The sequence below is a fragment of the Myotis myotis genome, unplaced genomic scaffold (assembly GCF_014108235.1).
Source record: "Myotis myotis isolate mMyoMyo1 unplaced genomic scaffold, mMyoMyo1.p scaffold_m19_p_26, whole genome shotgun sequence".
In the NCBI taxonomy this organism is placed as follows: Eukaryota; Metazoa; Chordata; class Mammalia; order Chiroptera; family Vespertilionidae; genus Myotis; species Myotis myotis.
In genome coordinates, this window is record NW_023416331.1 from 3,604,332 (window position 1) to 3,621,367 (window position 17,036).

At 61.3% G+C, this 17,036-nt stretch overlaps 1 protein-coding gene across 1 annotated transcript; it reads right to left on the reverse strand.

Moving 5' to 3' along the window:
* Window positions 1-29: 29 nt before the first annotated feature.
* Window positions 30-15,053, reverse strand: LEMD2 (LEM domain nuclear envelope protein 2). The gene is made up of 9 exons (XM_036356470.1): window positions 14,342-15,053; window positions 13,191-13,231; window positions 10,417-10,492; window positions 7,115-7,191; window positions 6,169-6,248; window positions 4,616-4,761; window positions 4,187-4,288; window positions 4,011-4,113; window positions 30-1,173 (listed from the first exon to the last, which is right to left on the reverse strand). Exons 1-9 carry the CDS (start codon window positions 15,012-15,014, stop codon window positions 1,023-1,025), a joined length of 1,449 nt encoding a protein of 482 aa, XP_036212363.1. The 5' UTR covers window positions 15,015-15,053; the 3' UTR covers window positions 30-1,022.
* Between the last annotated feature and the right edge of the window lie 1,983 nt (window positions 15,054-17,036).

Genomic DNA, 17,036 nt, shown 5'->3' on the forward strand with positions numbered 1-17,036 from the left:
CCAGACGTCAGAGGAAGTGAGAGTGCTGCTCAAACGAGGGAGACTGGAGCTTTATTAAGAAACAAAATACCAGTAAGCCCAGCAGGGGTGGTTAATGCCTTTTGGAGGCAGCTGTTGCGTCTCCCCACCTGCCCACCTGCTGCAGATGCGAACATCTGGGGATGAGACTCCGTTGGAGAGGCTCCTGCACTTCATAAGGTGCCTCCGGCCTGTTTCTGGAGACCCCCACCCCCAGGCCACTGCTGAGCGGCAGCCAGGAGGGGCTGAGGGCGGCAGGCAGGCTCCCCATGGCCAGCCCGGGCAGTGGTGGGCCCCGCCTCACGGCGCTGCAGGTCCCGGTTCCCCAGCCCCGGGTGGGGAGGCTGTGGTTGCTGTAAACAAGACCTCCCCACACTGGAAGGGCGAGGCACCCTCGGCGGCTGCGGTGCCTGGCTGCAGGTCTGGCCTGTAAAACCTCGTCTTCTGTGCCAGGCCCCACTGAAGGCGGCTGCGGAGATGGTGGCTGGTGGCAGCCCACCTCCTCCCTCAGGCCCTGTGACTCCTCCAGGCTCCTCCCCGGAGGCCACAGCAGCAGCTCACACCTGGCCCGAGGGCCGGACTTCTCCTACAGGCCCTCCCCTTCAGGAGAGGCCCCAGCCGCTAGAGCTCCCAGGGAACCCTGAAGGCACATGGACGGCTGCTCCCGGCCCGCCGCCCAGCCCCTGCCCCTGCCCCTGCCCAGGGCCCACACCCAACCCCCAGGGGCTCGCCAGGGGCTCGGGTGCTGCTTCTCTTCTATCCGCGGACGATAAACCTTTCTCCACTTTTCTGCCGGCAGAGGATGGGCCAACGCAGAGGACAGCGGCCCCTCTGCCCGGCTTTCCCCACCCTCCGGGGAAGCTCGGCTTTCCCACAAGCGAGGCTCTGGAGTTTGCAGAGACCATTGGATGACAGTCAGGAGGTGAAAGTCAAGGCAAGTGTGAATTCAGCACCAGCAGGTCGGTGGCCCTCTCGAGCCCCTGAGGGGACAGGCCCCGCGAGCTTTATCGCTCTGAGTCGGAGAAGAAAGAGGGCTTAGTCCATCTCCACACCAGCATGTCCTCTCCAGCCACGCGGTGGGACTCCGTCTGGATCCGGGATTCGTTGGAGGCCAGGAACTCCACAGCGCGGTCCCAGACCCGCTTCATGCGCCTCCTGCAAAGAGAGGGGCCAGGCTCAGCAGGCCGCTGGGCTCGGCTCTCCAGGGAGCCGGCGGGTCTGTGGATGACGCCCCTGTACAAAGGGAGGCGGAGCTCCAGCTTCCACAGGGTTCCTGCAGGGGGCATTTCCTGGGCCCCGGGCAAATGACTCCACGGTTTCGGTTCCCAAAGCATTCCTTTAAAGCGGCGGTTCTCAACTTGTGGGTCGTGACCCCTTTGGCGGTCAAACGACCCTTTCACAGGGGTCGCCTAAGACCATCCTGCATATCAGATATTTACATTACAATTCACAACAGTAGCAACATTACAGTTATGAAGTAGCAACGAAAATAATTGTATGGTTGGGTCACAGCATGAGGAACTGTATTTAAAGGGCCAGAAGGTTGAGAACCACTGCTTTGAAGGGAGCTGAAAGGGGCCAGCAGTGTTGGGAGCAGTCCTGCGTGTGCATGGGATGGGGCTACGCGCCCTGGGCCTGCTATTGCACAGCCTGGCCAGGCGGCCCCCGACCAGTGCTGTCTGCCTCTTAATGCCTCCTGTGGGCTAATTAAAGTGTGGCTGCCGGCTGCTGAGCCCAAACCCCACAGCACTTCAGGGGTGGGATGAGCTAAGCATCCCGCTGGGGAGCTGAGAAGCAGCAGCCCCCAGGTAGAGCCCCTCCCGGCTGGCGGGCGTAGGCCAGCAGCCAGGGGTCCTGCATCCCCTCCGAGCGCCCCTCCCGACCAGACCAGACCCCAGGGCGGCCGGGAGGCTGCTTCCCGAGCCCCTGCTCTTGTCAGCTCAGACCACCTGCCCACGGACCGCGCTGCGTGTGCGGAGGGAGCGTGTGCGAGTGAGAGCAGGAGGTCTCACCCTGGGGAGGCCAGAGGGGGCAGCTCTAAGGTGGCCTGTGGGCCAGGAGGCAGAGGGGCTGAGGCTGGCTTCCCCGGGGCGGGTCCTGCCACCGACCAAACCCCACGGCTGGTTAGCAGCCCCCACGTGGCTGGTTTGGCCAAGGCCACACACGCCTCGGGACTGAGCTGGCCACGCTGGGCCCGACGGGAGGCAGCCGGCAAGGTGTGGGGTCTGGGGTCGTCCTCCCCGAGCTGCCCATTAACAGGTAATGAGCAGGCGGCCAGCAGCCTCTCCCCCAGCCCCTGCGCTCCTCCTGCATGTCCCCGTCTTTCAGGAGCAGCCCTCACTCGACTACTGGCTGCGCCCACGCTGGGCCGGCAGGAGCTCGGCCGCACGGACTGAGCGGCTCGGAGAGGAATCAAGAGCCTGAGCCTCTGGTCACTCGGACCCTGGGGTGGTGCCCGGGGCCTCTGCTGACCACAGGGACTGCAATGCCACTTCCTGCGCTCGTTTCAGTGAAGTGTGTTTGCAGTTAAAGCCCAAGCAGTGCGGCTGCCCTCGGATGCGATGTGCGCTCAAGTGCGCCAGCGACCTCGTGGGCTAGGAGGCCGCCTCCCGACACCCGCTCCTTCTCCTGGGTCGTCACCACCCACAGTACACACTCTCCTTATGCACCTTCCTCACGTCCTCCTCAGAACCAACGCCCAGCAGGCCCCTCCCCGCGCCTTGCCCCTCGCCGCGACCCGGACAATGGGGCAGGCCGCAGGCGCCAACGAACGCTTGCTGAGTGAATGCACGGCAGCCTCCGCCACAGGCCCTGCCAGCAGTCGTGTTCTCCGTTTTATGTGGAAGGTGGCCCTGGTGTCAAGTGTGACAAGCCTGCCGTCCCTCCCATGCAGCCCATGTCCTGAAACTTTGCTCTCAACTGCCCGCAAGCACATGTGCACACGGGTGGGAGCCGGACCATCCTGTTTTAGGTAATGAGTGTGCCTGACTGTGGGTCATAGTCAGACGTGTGGAAAACAGTCTCCTCCTCCTGGCCAGTGAGGCCTCAGGGACAGTAAGTCACCAGTTCTGGGCAGCGGGGCCTCGGGGAGTGGCCAGTGAGGCCTCAGGGACAGTAAGTCACCAGTTCTGGGCAGCGGGGGCTTGGGGAGTGGCCAGGGAGGCCTCAGGGACAGTAAGTCACCAGTTCTGGGCAGCGGGGGCTTGGGGAGTGGCCAGGGAGGCCTCAGGGACAGTAAGTCACCAGTTCTGGGCAGCGGGGCCTCGGGGAGTGGCCAGGGAGGCCTCAGGGACAGTAAGTCACCAGTTCTGGGCAGCGGGGCCTCGGGGAGTGGCCAGGGAGGCCTCAGGGACAGTAAGTCACCAGTTCTGGGCAGCGGGGCCTCGGGGACAGTAAGTCACTAGTTCTGGGCAGCGGGGCCTCGGGGAGTGGCCAGGGAGGCCTCAGGGACAGTAAGTCACCAGTTCTGGGCAGCGGGGCCTCAGGGACAGTAAGTCACTAGTTCTGGGCAGCGGGGCCTTGGGGAGTGGCCAGGGAGGCCTCAGGGACAGTAAGTCACCAGTTCTGGGCAGCGGGGCCTTGGGGAGTGGCCACTGGCGGCTTCGGGGAAGGTTTTCCCTTGCTCGTGAGATCAGGAAGCCCCTCCCCTGCTGGCTGGGACAAGGCAGACGCTGCTGCTGGTCAGCATCCTGTGACCGTGAGGAACTCCAGCCGACAGCATTCAAGGAGGGCAAGACCAGAGAATCCACCTTCCCTGCCTGAGCCCCTGGGGCAGGGGCGGTCCTAGCACTGCTGCCCCAGGCGCCCACCCCTCATCTAACGGTGCTGCCCCCCACAGGAGAGGGACGTGCTTCTACACTGTCTGAGTGTTCTCCCACACATGCCGAGCGCTGGCGGAGCGGGCGCTGGCGGAGCGGGGGCATGGACGGTGCCCGCACCTGGGATCCTGGCCGCTGACACGAGGCACTGGGTGGGGCAGACCCTGGACTCACCGGCTCTGCGGAGGGATGAGCGTGTCGCGCACGTGCAGGATGCCCACGTACGGGTAGCGCTCCATGTCCTGCTCCCAGTCCACGTAGTGGTCCTGGACCACATCTGCAGGACAGAGGGCACAGGTTAGGGCCAGGACTCCTGGCGGAGGCCGGCAGCCTTCCCCCGGGCCACACACCTATAATCTTCTTCACCATCTCATACATGGCCTGCTCCTCCTCTTCTAACTTGCGCCACCGATATTTCAGGAAGATCAGGAGTCCCCACAGAAAGGCCAAGCCTGCGCGGAACAGAGCACCGTTAAAGGCTGACATCGCCCCAACGCTCAGACCTCCCTGGGTCTCCCCACAGGCCGGGCGCTGCGTGGGGGCTGTGGGTGATCAAATGTGTTCTGAGTTCCTACTATGTGGTGGGCCCAGGGCTAGCATGCGGGAAACAAAGGATACAGGAATGCACAGGGAGGACAGGCTAGTCAGTGAGCCTCCCTCCCTGCCAGCTGCCACTCAGGCCCCTCCACCGTCCAGAACGCAGCTCCTTCCCGTCACTCGTCACCCCCCGCCAGGGCTGTCGGAGAGGGGCTGGGGCGGCACCGTGTGCGAGCACTTACACCAGAAGAAGATGAGCACGTGGGTGACGGCGGTGAGCAGGGCCCGGCTCAGGCGGCAGCCCACACCCATGCGGGGGCGGGCGGACTCCAAGCAGACCACCTTGTCCACGGTTGTCACCAATTCAGATGGGTCTTCCCCTTTCAAACTGAAACAGGACACGGGTTGTAAACGCGTCCAAGAGCTCCGAGGAGCTGCAGTCTATGCCCCACTTTAAGCAGGAGGAGGAGGAAGAGGGGCTGCGAGGCCTCTCCTTGCTGTGAGACAGACATACCCCGGCTGCACTCTTCCCGGAAATCCCCGCGCTGGCTACTTAGGAGGAATAAAGCTGTCCAGAGGCAGCAGGCTCGAACCCCAGCCACTAAAGTGGCTCCCCTGCTGGGCCTCTGACAGGCCATCGGCTTGTGGAGGGTTAACTATAAACTGGATCCCCTCCCAGCAGAGAGCAGTAGAAATGTTTACTGAGTGGCCGTCTTGCCCTGCAAGGTAGAAACGGAAGGACGTGTGTCTGGGAGAGCGTGCCCTTCCTCGGGGTTGAGGAGGCACAGAAGGTGCTTCAGGAAGAGATCAGGAGGTGCCTGGAGGCCAGGCCCCAGCGCAGCGCCTCCGCCCTGGTTCCTGCAAGAAGGTGCCAGCACCCGCGGGACACCGACAGCCACACCTCTGGGTGGCGAGCCCATGCGCTGGCTCACACCTGAGTGGCTGGTCCCTGAAGTGTCCCGGTTTCTTGTGACCACTTTTCCCCCTGGCCGTCTGAGCCGGCTCGGCCACCGCCCCCATATGAGGAGGCCCGTGTCGCGGCTCAGTGCCTCCAGTCCCCCGCCTTTTCTAACAGGGATCGCCAGCTGCTCAGGGAGGCTTTGTTTCGTAAGCCAGGGCATTTCAGTGGGGCCTGTGTCCAGCTTGCAGGCTCAGGCTGAGCTGCTCGGCTCCCCTGGGTGCACAGCTGAGGGAATGCGTAATTTGGTAGATCAGAGAGGAAGAGAACAAAACCCGAGTGTGTTTTAGCATCAGGAGCTGTAACCGCAACAGAGCCCCTGACGAACCCTGAGAAACGGGAGCGGGGTGATGAGGCGAATGCTTCTCTGGAGGGAGACTCCAGGTGTCCAGCGTCAGCCAGAGCCCCACCCCCGCCCGTCCCCTGGGGCCTCTCAGGAAGGCGAAAGGCTTGCTGTCTGCTAACGGCGCTCACCAGAGAGCAATGAGGCGCAACTACCCAGTCAGAATAAAATCCAGCATTTCCTTGTGCAATTGCCATACCGAGTGAAACCAACACACAGAATCATCTCATCTGCAAATAAAAACTAGCCCCGAGGAAAGGCGCATAGAAAGCTGCCTTCGCCAGAAAACCGCGCAGAGCCGGATGGCAAGGCGCAGACCTGGCACCTGCTCTGTGTCTGCCCTGGAACTGCTCCTTGCCCTCATTCCTGCTGCTCTTCCTTCTCCACCAGCTTTCAGCCCAGCCCACACAGCACGGGCAGACCCGCCCTCCACCCTCAGACGGGCACCCGTGGGAAGCTAGGAAGTCGGCTGATGGGCACCCCACCACACTCACCAGATGCCCACGTCCTTGTTGCTGCTTAGTATCCAGGTCAGTGCGGCTTCAAACTTGGCGGTGGAGCTGCCGGTCACATTCTGTGGGAGGGGCGGGAGATCAGCTCTGGTCTGGGCAGAGCAGCTAGGCAGCATTACTCTGCTGCTGGGTTACGGAAGTCCTCTCCCAGGTCCTCTGCACGTCTCACAGCCCTGCTCTGCTCAACGCGCAGCAAACTGGCAGGAGGGAAGTCTGAGGCTGGTGAGAGCCGAGTCAGGGGCTATAACGGGAGGGGGCGATGCGGAAGCACACGCGGGAAAGCAATGCGGGGCTGAGGCAGCCGAAAGGACTGAAGCCAGCCAGGTGGCAGCTCCTCTTGGGTAAAATGAAAAAGCGGGGGGTGAGGGGCCCAGCAACGTGGCCTGGGGCAAGCCTCTGCCCCTCCCTGGGCCTCAGTTTCTTCCCCTGTGAGGCGAAAACTGGACTAGGTGACCATGTCCCTGCCAGCTCCGTATATCCCCAATTCTACCATCCTGAGGCCGTGCGGAAAGTCAAATGGACCCCAGACAATCCACACAGCACACAAGGGGGGAGAAGGGCGGGCGACACATGCATCCTTAAAGCTGCTGAGAAGGGGAGAAGGGGCAGCTGCTGTGGCCTGCACGCTGGGCAGCAGGGAGCCACGCACACACCGCAGGCCTGCTCCGGCTCACAGCTCACCTTGGGCCCAGTCACCCCCCCCCGCCCCCCCGGTGTTGCCTTAACCTAAGGTAGCCTAGCACTCAACTAAGGCAAAAAAAAAAGGGAGGAGGGGCAAGAAAGCAAAAAAACCAAAATCACATACACACGAAAACCAAACCAAAACAAACACGAAACAAAATAAAAAGGGGAAGAAAAGTAAACGCAGGGTCTGAAAATCAACCCCAAAGCACCAGGCCCTCCCGGCGGCGGGCGCCACCCTACTTACTGCTACGTACTCCTGGGCTTCTGCTACAGGGATGCACTTGCTTTTTAGCTTCTCTGGATTCCCACATTCAAAGTTCCCTGGGAGGAAAAACATTCAAACACAGGGAAGATGAAAAGATGACTCTGAAACAGACGACAAAATGCAGCAAGAACCAAGCCCTCCGCTCTGAGCGGGAGCATGCGGCCTGGCGCTCCGGCTTCTGGGGCATCCTCACTCTGCAGCAAGATCAAAAGCCACTTAGCTTGGATCGATTCCAGATCATTAAACCTGACCTGCAAAGCAGTGCGGTGATTTGAATTAAATGACTAAAAAGCTGCCCAATACCAAGTCTGTTTGCAATTGATCCCTAACAGGATCAGACAGATAGCTTTGGAATGTACCGGATGGTGCTATACACACACACACAGCCTGGGAGGAAGAAAGGCAGGGATTCTGACAGATACAGGCCGGTGACCTGGAATGCCAGGCCCACTGTGTGAGGGGTCGTGGGACGATGCCCGCATGCCCCGTGGAGGAAGGGGGCGTCTGCGGCTGGACAGCGGGGCCTCAGCAGGGCTCCAAAGCTCCCTTCTAAGTAGCCGAGGTGGCCAGCTCCCGCCTCGGACGGAGCTGGGAGCCTCCCCCGAGTCCTGCCAGCCTTTCTCGTCCCGCCCAAAGGCCACCTCCTCTGAAAAGCCCCCAGCCTGCGGGGACCTCTTGTTCGGCCAGATTGCTCCGAACTCGGGGGCTGCCACACCTCTTGGCTTTCAATGCCGCTGTGGTTCATAGAGCCCTCGAGCCGGGACAATGCAGGGCAGGGCACGTAAAGATCCTTCACTCTCCACATGGTGTGAATGTCCTTCACCTGGCACAGCTGGGCTTCAAATGGCCGGCGTGCGTGCGTGCGTGTGTGTGTGTGTGCGCGCGCGCGCTGGGGAAGGAGTGGCTGAAGGTAATATTAAAAATCTTGAGGATGAACTGAAGCCCGTCCTTCCTACTTCAAAGTTGATCTTGACCCTCTAGGTCGTCTGGGACCAAGCTGGCTTCTCCCATCCTCCTGCCTCCACTCAGGCCACCCTCCCTGGACCATGGCCAGGCCCCGACTGGTTTCCTCCGCCTCCCTTCTCATTCACATGTTTTAAAGCTTTAAAATAAGACGACTCCACTTAAGCTGCTGCCACTTTTGCCTTCTTGGCACCTGCTCTCGGCATGTCACTTCCCTACGCAAAAGCCTCTGGGCCTCACTGCCCACAACATTAAGCCCCGGTGGCCTGGCATCTGTGGGACCCAACTGACCTTTCCAAACTCCACTCCCTGTTTCTCCTTCCCTCATGAAGCCGTTCCCATCCTGACTCTGTAATCTCCAGCCCTGTTGGCCCCACCTCCCCCCACACATACAAAACCCATCCTCCTGGACTTCAGGGCCTCCCATGACCCTTTCCTGACTGTTCTAGCTAAACGGCATCGTGCCTCTCGGGACCTCTGGCCCTCAGCTCTCCTCCAACAGCATCCTATATCACCCAGTGGTCAGGGAGGTAGGTGGCTTGCGGCAGGCCCCTGAACCCATCTTGCATCCTACAGTGCCCTGGCCAGAGGGGACTCCACAGGGGGGAAAGGAGAGTGGCCCAGCAGAGAGCACGCACTCCCCAGCAGCTGCCTCCATGAGATGCATGCTCGCAGGACTGCCCCTGCAAGGCTTGTCAGAGGACAGCGGGAGCCAGGCCCCTTGATGGCGTAATGAGGACCACATGTGGAGGTGGAGGGGGAGAAATGGCTACTAGGATTCACCGTTTAAGAGCGGAGCATCTCAACTTTATCCCCTGGGGTCTTATTAAAACACAGGCTTTGATTCAGTAGGTTTGGGATGGGACCTGAGATTCTGCATTTCCAATAAGCTCCCAGCTGCTGCTGCTGCTGCTTGGACCACAATCGAGTCACAAACGTTTAGAACTCCCTCGTGGGCCAGAATGTATATCCCAAGCACCTGGGCCACGGGGAAATACCCATAGGACCGCTCCTCCCAGGAGCGCAGACGCTCCCCGACCACCCCGTCTCCCACAAGTAGGAGGGAGGAGGTGGCAGAGCTGAGGCCCACAAGCTTGGCCTTGAGGACTGAGGGCCCAGTCCACCAAACCTGTCTCCCCAGCAATGGCCAAAGGTTGTCCCGTAGCTAAGAGGTGCCTCCTGAACATCCCACAAGACTGACCAGCTCCATCTGGCTCTCGTGCCAAGTATATTTAACTCGGCACCAGCCCATTCGCCTATGCCAGTGGTCGGCAAACCATGGCTCGTGAGCCACACTTAAGGGGCCAAAGAGCTGCATGTGGCTCGTGAGCCGCAGTTTGCCGACCACTGGCCTATGCCATCAGCAAGTGATTCTGAGCCTCCCTAGACGCCAGGTGTGGGAAGGACACAATGCAGGCGACATCTCTAGCCTTGAGGACTGTTTACCAAATAAAACAGCAGGGGAGCCTGGATGGATGAGTGTTCAGGGTCTTTCCCAGGGTGCGGAGAGTGCTCCTCTGGGGGACAGCACTTGGCTTTCATGTTATAAAGAGAAGAGAACCCTGGCTGATGCGATTCAGCTGGCTGAGTGCTGTCCCGTGCACTGAGAGGTCGCCAGTTCGAGTCCCAGTCAGGGCAATGCCTGGGTTGTGGGCTCGATCCCTAGTAGGGGGCGTGCAGGCAGCAGCCGATCCATGCTTCTCTCTCGTCAATATTTCTATCTCTCTCCCTCTCCCTTCCCTTCTCTCTAAAATCAATTACCCCCCCACACACACATTTAAAAATAGAAAAGAGAGACCCAAGATCACTCAGTAACAGGGAGATGGAGGCCCCGAGACTACCTGAGACTAAAAGGGACTTGTCCAAGGTCCTGAGCCAGCTAGGGCGACCGGGACCGGACGTGACACCAGGGCCTTGGCAGCTGGACGGGCCTGAGTGTGCTCAGCCCACCACGGACCCGTCACCTGCACGGGCCTCTCCGCCTACCCTGGCCAACCACCTGGTGCAGGCAGGCCTCCAGGTGCAAGCACCCAGACGCTGAGACCCAGGGCCTGTCCCCTCACCCCGCCAGTGAAACAGGGAGCCCCGAAGCCTGAGGTGGGGCTTATCCAGAGAAAGGCCTGTGCATGTTCCAGGAGCCCTGAGACCCTCAACAGGAGGTGAGGACCAAATGGTTTTGCCCAAATGCGAGGCTTAAACAAACGTCAGAGGGGAAGCAGGAACTGGTTTCTGAGTGTCTTCTGGGCGGAGACCACAGCACGCCCCGGCCATCGGCCCACGAGCGGCTCGTGAGGATCTGGGCCTGGAGAACTACTCACCAGCTTGGATGGCCAGGAAGTTGTAGAGTTCGTGCAGCAGCTCCAGCAAGGCCGCCTTCTGCTTGGCCTGACAGAACTGAGAGGACAGGACAAGCGGTCAGCAGGGCGGTGGGCAAGGAGGCAGTGTGGCTCTACCTTGTCAGCCGCGCTGTCAAGTACTAAGCAGTAAGCAACACCTCATACTTTTAAAAACTAAAAACCAATTCTGCAAAATGGTGGGCCCAGGGACAGGGCCAATACATGTGGGGCTGAGTGAGTGCAGGGCAGAGTGAAGGCACAGTCACTAAGGGCTGCCATCCTGGAGGCCCCCGCCCTTCCCCGGTGCCGAAGGAGTAACGGCCACTAGTGGGGCCGAGGAGCAGAGGCAAGGCTGCTGTGGGAAATGAGCGCTGTAGTCCCGGGAAGCTACCCACGCTGCGTCCTCTCCCCCTGGGGCCACTCCCACCCGTGGTGGAGACTCAAGTGTCTACAATCTGCCCATCGACTGTCTGTCTTGTGGAGTATCTGCTGCAAAAAGTAAAATTCCTAGAAACCTTTGAAGTCATAGGGGAGAAAAGCCATCTGCATGAGAAAATGGGAGCAGGAACACATGCAGACCTAGCCCTCCAGCCCTGTAACATTGAGGCCATCTTGCTAGACTCATGGTTGCTCTCCTCGATGGACCGAGAGCCAGGTGCTGTGCGGAGTGGTTATATGTGAGTGCGCACTGAATTGTCACCACACTCCTTACTGTACCCCAATTTCTCAGATGGGGAGCCTGAGGCTCAGAGACCTTAGGTAAGCCACCAAGGTCCCACAGCTCATGAGAGGTGGGGTCAGGCCAGCCGACACCACGCCCCACACTTCAGGCCGCCTCTGGTGTCACTGGGCAAAGCCCTGGACTTTGAGCCGAGAGCCTGGGGCCTGGCCCCACAACTACAGAAGGAACTGACGTGGCCTTCCTCCCAGGCTCATCAGCTGCCTCACCTGAATGGGAGGGACCTGGTGTCCAAAACTCTCAGAGGCAAGATGTGTCCCCTCACGCTGCCTAAAGACCCAGAGCCTTTGCAGTACACACGACCACAATGGTCAGAAACAACTCATGTGGCTTCTAGTGAGTTAGGTACCCAAACTACTTTAAAGAACATTTTATGTGTGGGAAATGGTGAGATAAGGGTTAAAGCTAACTAAATATACGCCAAGAATCCAAGTCTATAGACACACATACGGAGATAAGATGGGAAGATCCCCAAACGTTAACAGTAATTATCTCCAGGTGGCAGAGTCATGGTGACTTTCCTTTTCAAACGTTCTACACTAACATCTTTTACTGTCACTCCAGGAAATCGGCAGTAACAAGGACCACTGCTGCACGTCGCCAACATCCAGGCGAGCAGGCTGATGCCACCGAAAGGAAACAGGACACAAGGTCCCAGCCAGCAGGACAGCTGATACAACAACACGCCTGCTCTCAGCCTGTGCCCATGTTTTCCGTAGCAAAAAGGCAGAAAGAAAATACAGTGTCAAGTCCGCTGAGAAGGGAAAGGAACACAAATGCCCTGCTGGGTCCCGGGTGAGCCGGAGCCACACACAGAATGAGACTTTCAGCAAGAGCCTCAGCAGAGCCGACGTGCCTCCCAACCTGCCTGTTCCCAGGAAGGCCAAGGGCACCCCATGAACTCTCAGCTCCACGGAGCCCAGGCTGGGGGCCCAGACGCTGGCCTTCCAGGCGCCAAGGTTCCCGGCACAGTTGGCTGGCTGGGCACACCTTTAGCAAGGCCCTGGGTTGCACCTGTTTGCTCAGAGGAGGGCCAGGGAACGAAGGGAACGAATCTGTCCCTCAGCCGTAGGCCTGATCCATTTAGAGACGTGAAGGGTCAAGCAACAGAAGCCAGGGAGATGTTTCTAATTAAAAGACAACAAATGAGCATCACCAGAGAAGTCTCACAGAAAGCTCCTGTTTTCCTATTTCGGTTTTTAGTCTTCAAAATTCTAGTCCCTCCTCTAGCTGCTGCCTACCTTTCTGGGCTCCTCCTCTAGTCATCAGTCGTGGTTTTTATGATGGAAGATGAAACTTACTATGAATATGTTTCTACAAAACAACTGGGAAGCAAGGATATTTGGTGGATGAATGCAATACATGAATGTAAATAAACCCCCAAAAGTTCAAATAGGACACAGCACAAGCCAAGAGAAACCAGGATGGCCTTCAGAATGTGGGTAAGCGTCAGCGCAGGGGCGTAGTGGGGGGGTGGGGGGTGGCCAGCTGTGAGCGGAGTGGGAGCCCTGCTGCAGGCTTAGTTAGGAGACTGCTCCTCCGGCTGGGACTTAGGGCTTTCCCCAGACGGCCACCTCTCAGCACCCACTCCTCATGCACGCCCCCTTCACAGTGGACGGCTGCTCACCGTCCCCCAATACTATTTGTAGGGAACATTAAGGCTTCATAAAACGAATCTATAGATGAAGAGGGCCAATTCCACTTCAAATGTGTTCCAAACACCCCCTCCCCACGTCTCAAATCAGAAGGGCATTTTCAGAGCCACAAAAGCACTCCTGGAGGGAAGGGGAAATGACAACACGGCCTCCTGTCGGTTAGGAACCTCCGGCCCTTCCTCCGGGGCAGGGAGCACAGGCCCTTCACCGCCGGCCGCGTCCCCCTGGATGGACCGCGCAGGGGACCCACGTCCCAGGCGCTACGAACAGAGGGGGCCGCACCCAGACAGGCGTGGACATCACGCCAGGGCTCCCGAAAGGACCGCAGACGTGCTGGGGAGGAACGACAGAGAAACACTCACCTCATCGTTTTTCCTCTCGCAGTCCACTGGCAACAATTTCACTGAGACCAGAAAGAAACAGAAAATTAAAGTGGGGCTGCGGAAAGGAATACCCACAGGACCCTCTCAAAATCCAGGGAGTGAACCGCGGCCAGCCTCCGGGGGGTGGGGGGTGCGGGGGAAAGCTGTCGGCTGACCGATGCACTCTAACGTGCAGGCAGCAAAATGCAAGGGACTGGGAACGGCAGCGGGTCTGGGGGGCTCCGGGCGACTGGACCCCGCTCCTCAGCGGGAGCAGGATCCATGAGCCGTCCTGGCCTGACGGGGAGAGACCTCAAAGGAGGCAACGTCCGCGACAGTCTATAAACTGTGAGCGATGACATGCTGAACAGGGACGCGCACCATCAGGGGAGGGAACTCCGGGAACCCGGGATAGGCCAGCGCTGGCTGCCGTCCCAGCAGGAAGTCTGTGCCCGGCCTGCGGGTCGCCGCGGGGGGTCAGCCAGGAATTGAGCGCGTGCCCAGTCCGGGGTCCCCTGGGGTCCCCGTGTCCACACCCACGCGGAAAGGTGTGGCCTCGGACAGCCCCCTTGGCAAAGAACAGCCCCTGCGGTGAACAGTGCCACTTCCTATCGGCTCCGGCAGACGCGCGCTCTGCGCTGTCCGGTCCGGTCGGGCAGCTCCGGGCCGGCGGCGCCTGTGCCTCCAGGGCGCTCCCCTCCCACCCGGGCGCCCGGCCTGCAGACCTTGCGGCCGGCTCACCGCGCCCAGCGCGGGCAGGAGCGTGGCTGGGGGTCCCTGAACCTCAGGACCCTCCTGACCCTCCGAGGCCCTGCGGCCACGGCAAGGCCCCCTTCCCGCAGGCACCCAGGAGGTCCCGCACACCCGCCACACGGGCCCCCACGAAGCGGGCACACGGTCACTGGTGCCTGGACCCGCCAGGCCCGCCTGCGGGCTGAGACCTGAGACTGAGAGGGAGGGGGCGTGTGCCTGCGGGGCGCGGCCTTTTCCGGGGGAGAAGGCGGAGGGGGTCGGAGGGCGGGCCGGGCAGCGGGGAGAGCGGGCTGCGAGGCCGGGAACGGCCGCCCACTCGGGCCCTGGCCGCCCCCCACCGCGGGGTCCCGTCGGGAGGTGCGCCCGACCCGCGGCCGCGCCGGCCTGCGCCCACGTACTGTGGTCCTCCGCCTCGCGCGGCGCCGAGGGCCGGCCCATCTTCGCCCAGAGGATGCCCAGGAAGACGAAGAGCAGCCCCAGGCTCGCCCAGAGCAGCAGCCGCGACAGGCAGCGCTCCAGCCGCCGCCCCGCCTCGGGCCGGGCCTGCGCCGCGCCCGCCGCGCCCGCTCGCGTGGCCCGCAGGCCGGGGCGCGGGTCGGGGCCGAGGGCGGGGGGCGGCCGGGCCGGGGCCCACCAGCGACGGGCCCGGGGGCCAGGCCGGTCGGGCGCCCGGGCGTCATCGTCGTCCTCGGAGCTGCCCCGGACCGAGGCGCGGCGCCGGAGGGGCGCGGGGCGGGCGGCGGGGGCGGGGTCGCGGCTCGCGGACCAGGCGGCCGCGGGCGCCCCGAGGTCCCCGTAGGCGCCGGCGGTAGCGAAAGCCGAGCTCGGGGCGAGCGGGGACGGCCAGGGCTCCGCCCGCAGAGCGGCCGCGGCCGGCCGGGCGCGCAGCGGGGCCTCCGCCCGCAGCCGCTCCTCGCCCCGCGGCCGGGCCTCCTCGCGCAGCCGGACGGCGCCCCGCAGGTGGCGCAGCTTCTTGCGGTAGACGTCCCGGGTGGTGTCGGTGATGGGGCCGGGCTGGAAGCCCAGGGCCTGCAGCTCCCGCCGCAGCTCCGGGTCTGACAGGCCGGCCATGGCCCCAGCCGCCCCGGCATGCACCGCGCCCGGAACTGCTCCCGCCGCCGGGCCGACCGGAAGGGCCCGCGCCATGAGGGGAAGGTCGCCGGGCGCCATGTTGAGAAGGTGGGAGGGGCCGCCATGATGAGGAGGTCATCTCACATATGGCCGCCTTGATGGGCCCGCGCCATGATGGGGAGGTCGCCGGGCGCCATGTTGAGAAGGGACGCGTGTGGTCGCCATGGTGAGGAGGTCGTTTTCACACAGGGGAGGTCCTAGGCCAGTGGTTCTCAACCTTCTGTTCCTTTAATACAGTTCCTCATGTTGTGGTGACCCCCAACCATAAAATTATTTTCGTTGCTACTTCATCACTGTAATGTTGCTACTGTTATGAATCGTAGTGTAAATATCTGATATGCAGGATGTATTTTCATTGTTATAAATTAAACATAATTAAAGCATAGTGATTAATCACAAAAACAATATGTAATTATATATTCAACTAGAAGCCCAGTGCACAAAAATTTGTGCACTGTCAGGAGGGTGTCCCTCAGCCCAACCTGTGCCCTATCACTGTCTGGGACCCCGGTCGCAGATGGCACGCCCGATCCTGCACTGGGGTGGGTGGCCACTCGGATTGTGCTGCCGCCCGCCCCGCCAGCCCCACCCAACCCACCCCACACATGGCAGGCCAGGATCTCACTCTGGGGCGGCCAGCGGCTGGGGATCGCGCTGCCGCCAGCCCCAGGTGGGGCAGAGCAGCAGGATCTGCCTCCAGTATGCAAATTAGCCACCATCTTTGTTGGTGGCTAATTTGCATATTGCGCTGATTAGCCAATGGGAGGTGGAGCGAAGGTAGGTCAATTACCATGTTTGTGTATTATTAGATAGGACTAGAGGCCTGGTGCACAAAAATTTGTGCACTCGGGTGGGGGAAGGGGGTCTCTCAGCCTGGCCTGTGCCCTCTTGCAGTCTGGGACCCCTCTGGAGATAACGCCCTGCTGGCTTAGGCCTGCTCCCGGGTGGCAGAGGGCAGGCCCAATCCCTAGGTGCAGCCCCTGGTCGGGCTCAGAGCAGGGCCGACTGGGGAGTTGGGGCGCCGCCCCCTGTCATGCACAGAGCAGGGTGGATCGGGAGGTTGCCATGCCACCCTCAGGCATGCTCAGGGTACGGCCCATTGGGGGGTTGGGGCGCTGCCCCCTGTCACACACAGAGCAGGGCCCATCAGAGGGGTTGGGGCTCCGTACCCTGTCACATACAGAGCAGGGCCCATCAGGGGGTTGGGGAGCTCCCCCCTGTCACACACAGAGTAGGGCCGATAGGGGAGTTGGGGCACCGCCCCCTGTCACACACAGAGCAGGGCGGATCAGGGGGCTGGGGCGCCGCCACTGTCACACTCAGGGCAGGGCTGATCAGGGGGTTGGGGCGCCGCACCCTGTCACACACAGAGCAGGGCCGATCAGGGGGTTGGGGCGCCACACCCTGTCACACACAGAGCTGCAGGGTGATCAGGGGCTTGGGGCACCTTCCCCTGTCATGAACAGAGCAGGGCAGATAGGGAGGTTGTGGCCCCGCCCCCTGTCACACACAGAGCCGCAGGGTGATCAGGGGGTTTGGGCGCTGCCCCCTGTCACGCTGATCCCGGTGCTGGGAGGCATATTACCCTTTTACTATATAGAATAGAGGCCTGGTGCACGGGTGGGGCCGGCTGGTTTGCCCTGAAGGGTGTCCTGGATCAGGTGGGGGTCCCGCTTGGGTGCCTGGCCAGCCTGGGTGAGGGGATGATGGCTGTTTGCAGCTGGTCACACACCCTTCAGGGTGGGGGTCCCCACTGGGGTGCCTGGCCAGCCTGAGTGAGGGGCTGAGGGCCGTTTTCAGGCTGGCGGGTCTGAAGCTCCCAACCTGTCCTTTTTTCCTTTTTTTTTATTCTGGGCCAGCTTTAGCTCTGAGGCTCGGCTCCAGCTATGAGACCTCTGCTGCTGAAAGCAGGTTTCTGGCCTTTGTTTACCTTCTGTATTTGAAACAATGTTGCAGTCCTGC

Coding starts and splice junctions, on each gene's coding strand:
- LEMD2 (XM_036356470.1), bottom strand. CDS start 15,014: ATGGCCGGCCTGTCAGACCCGGAGCTGCGGCGGGAGCTGCAGGCCCTG. Junction 13,232..14,341: donor GCGCGAGGCGGAGGACCACA/GTACGTGGGCGC, acceptor TTCTGGTCTCAG/TGAAATTGTTGCCAGTGGAC. Junction 4,114..4,186: donor GATGGTGAAGAAGATTATAG/GTGTGTGGCCCG, acceptor TCTGTCCTGCAG/ATGTGGTCCAGGACCACTAC.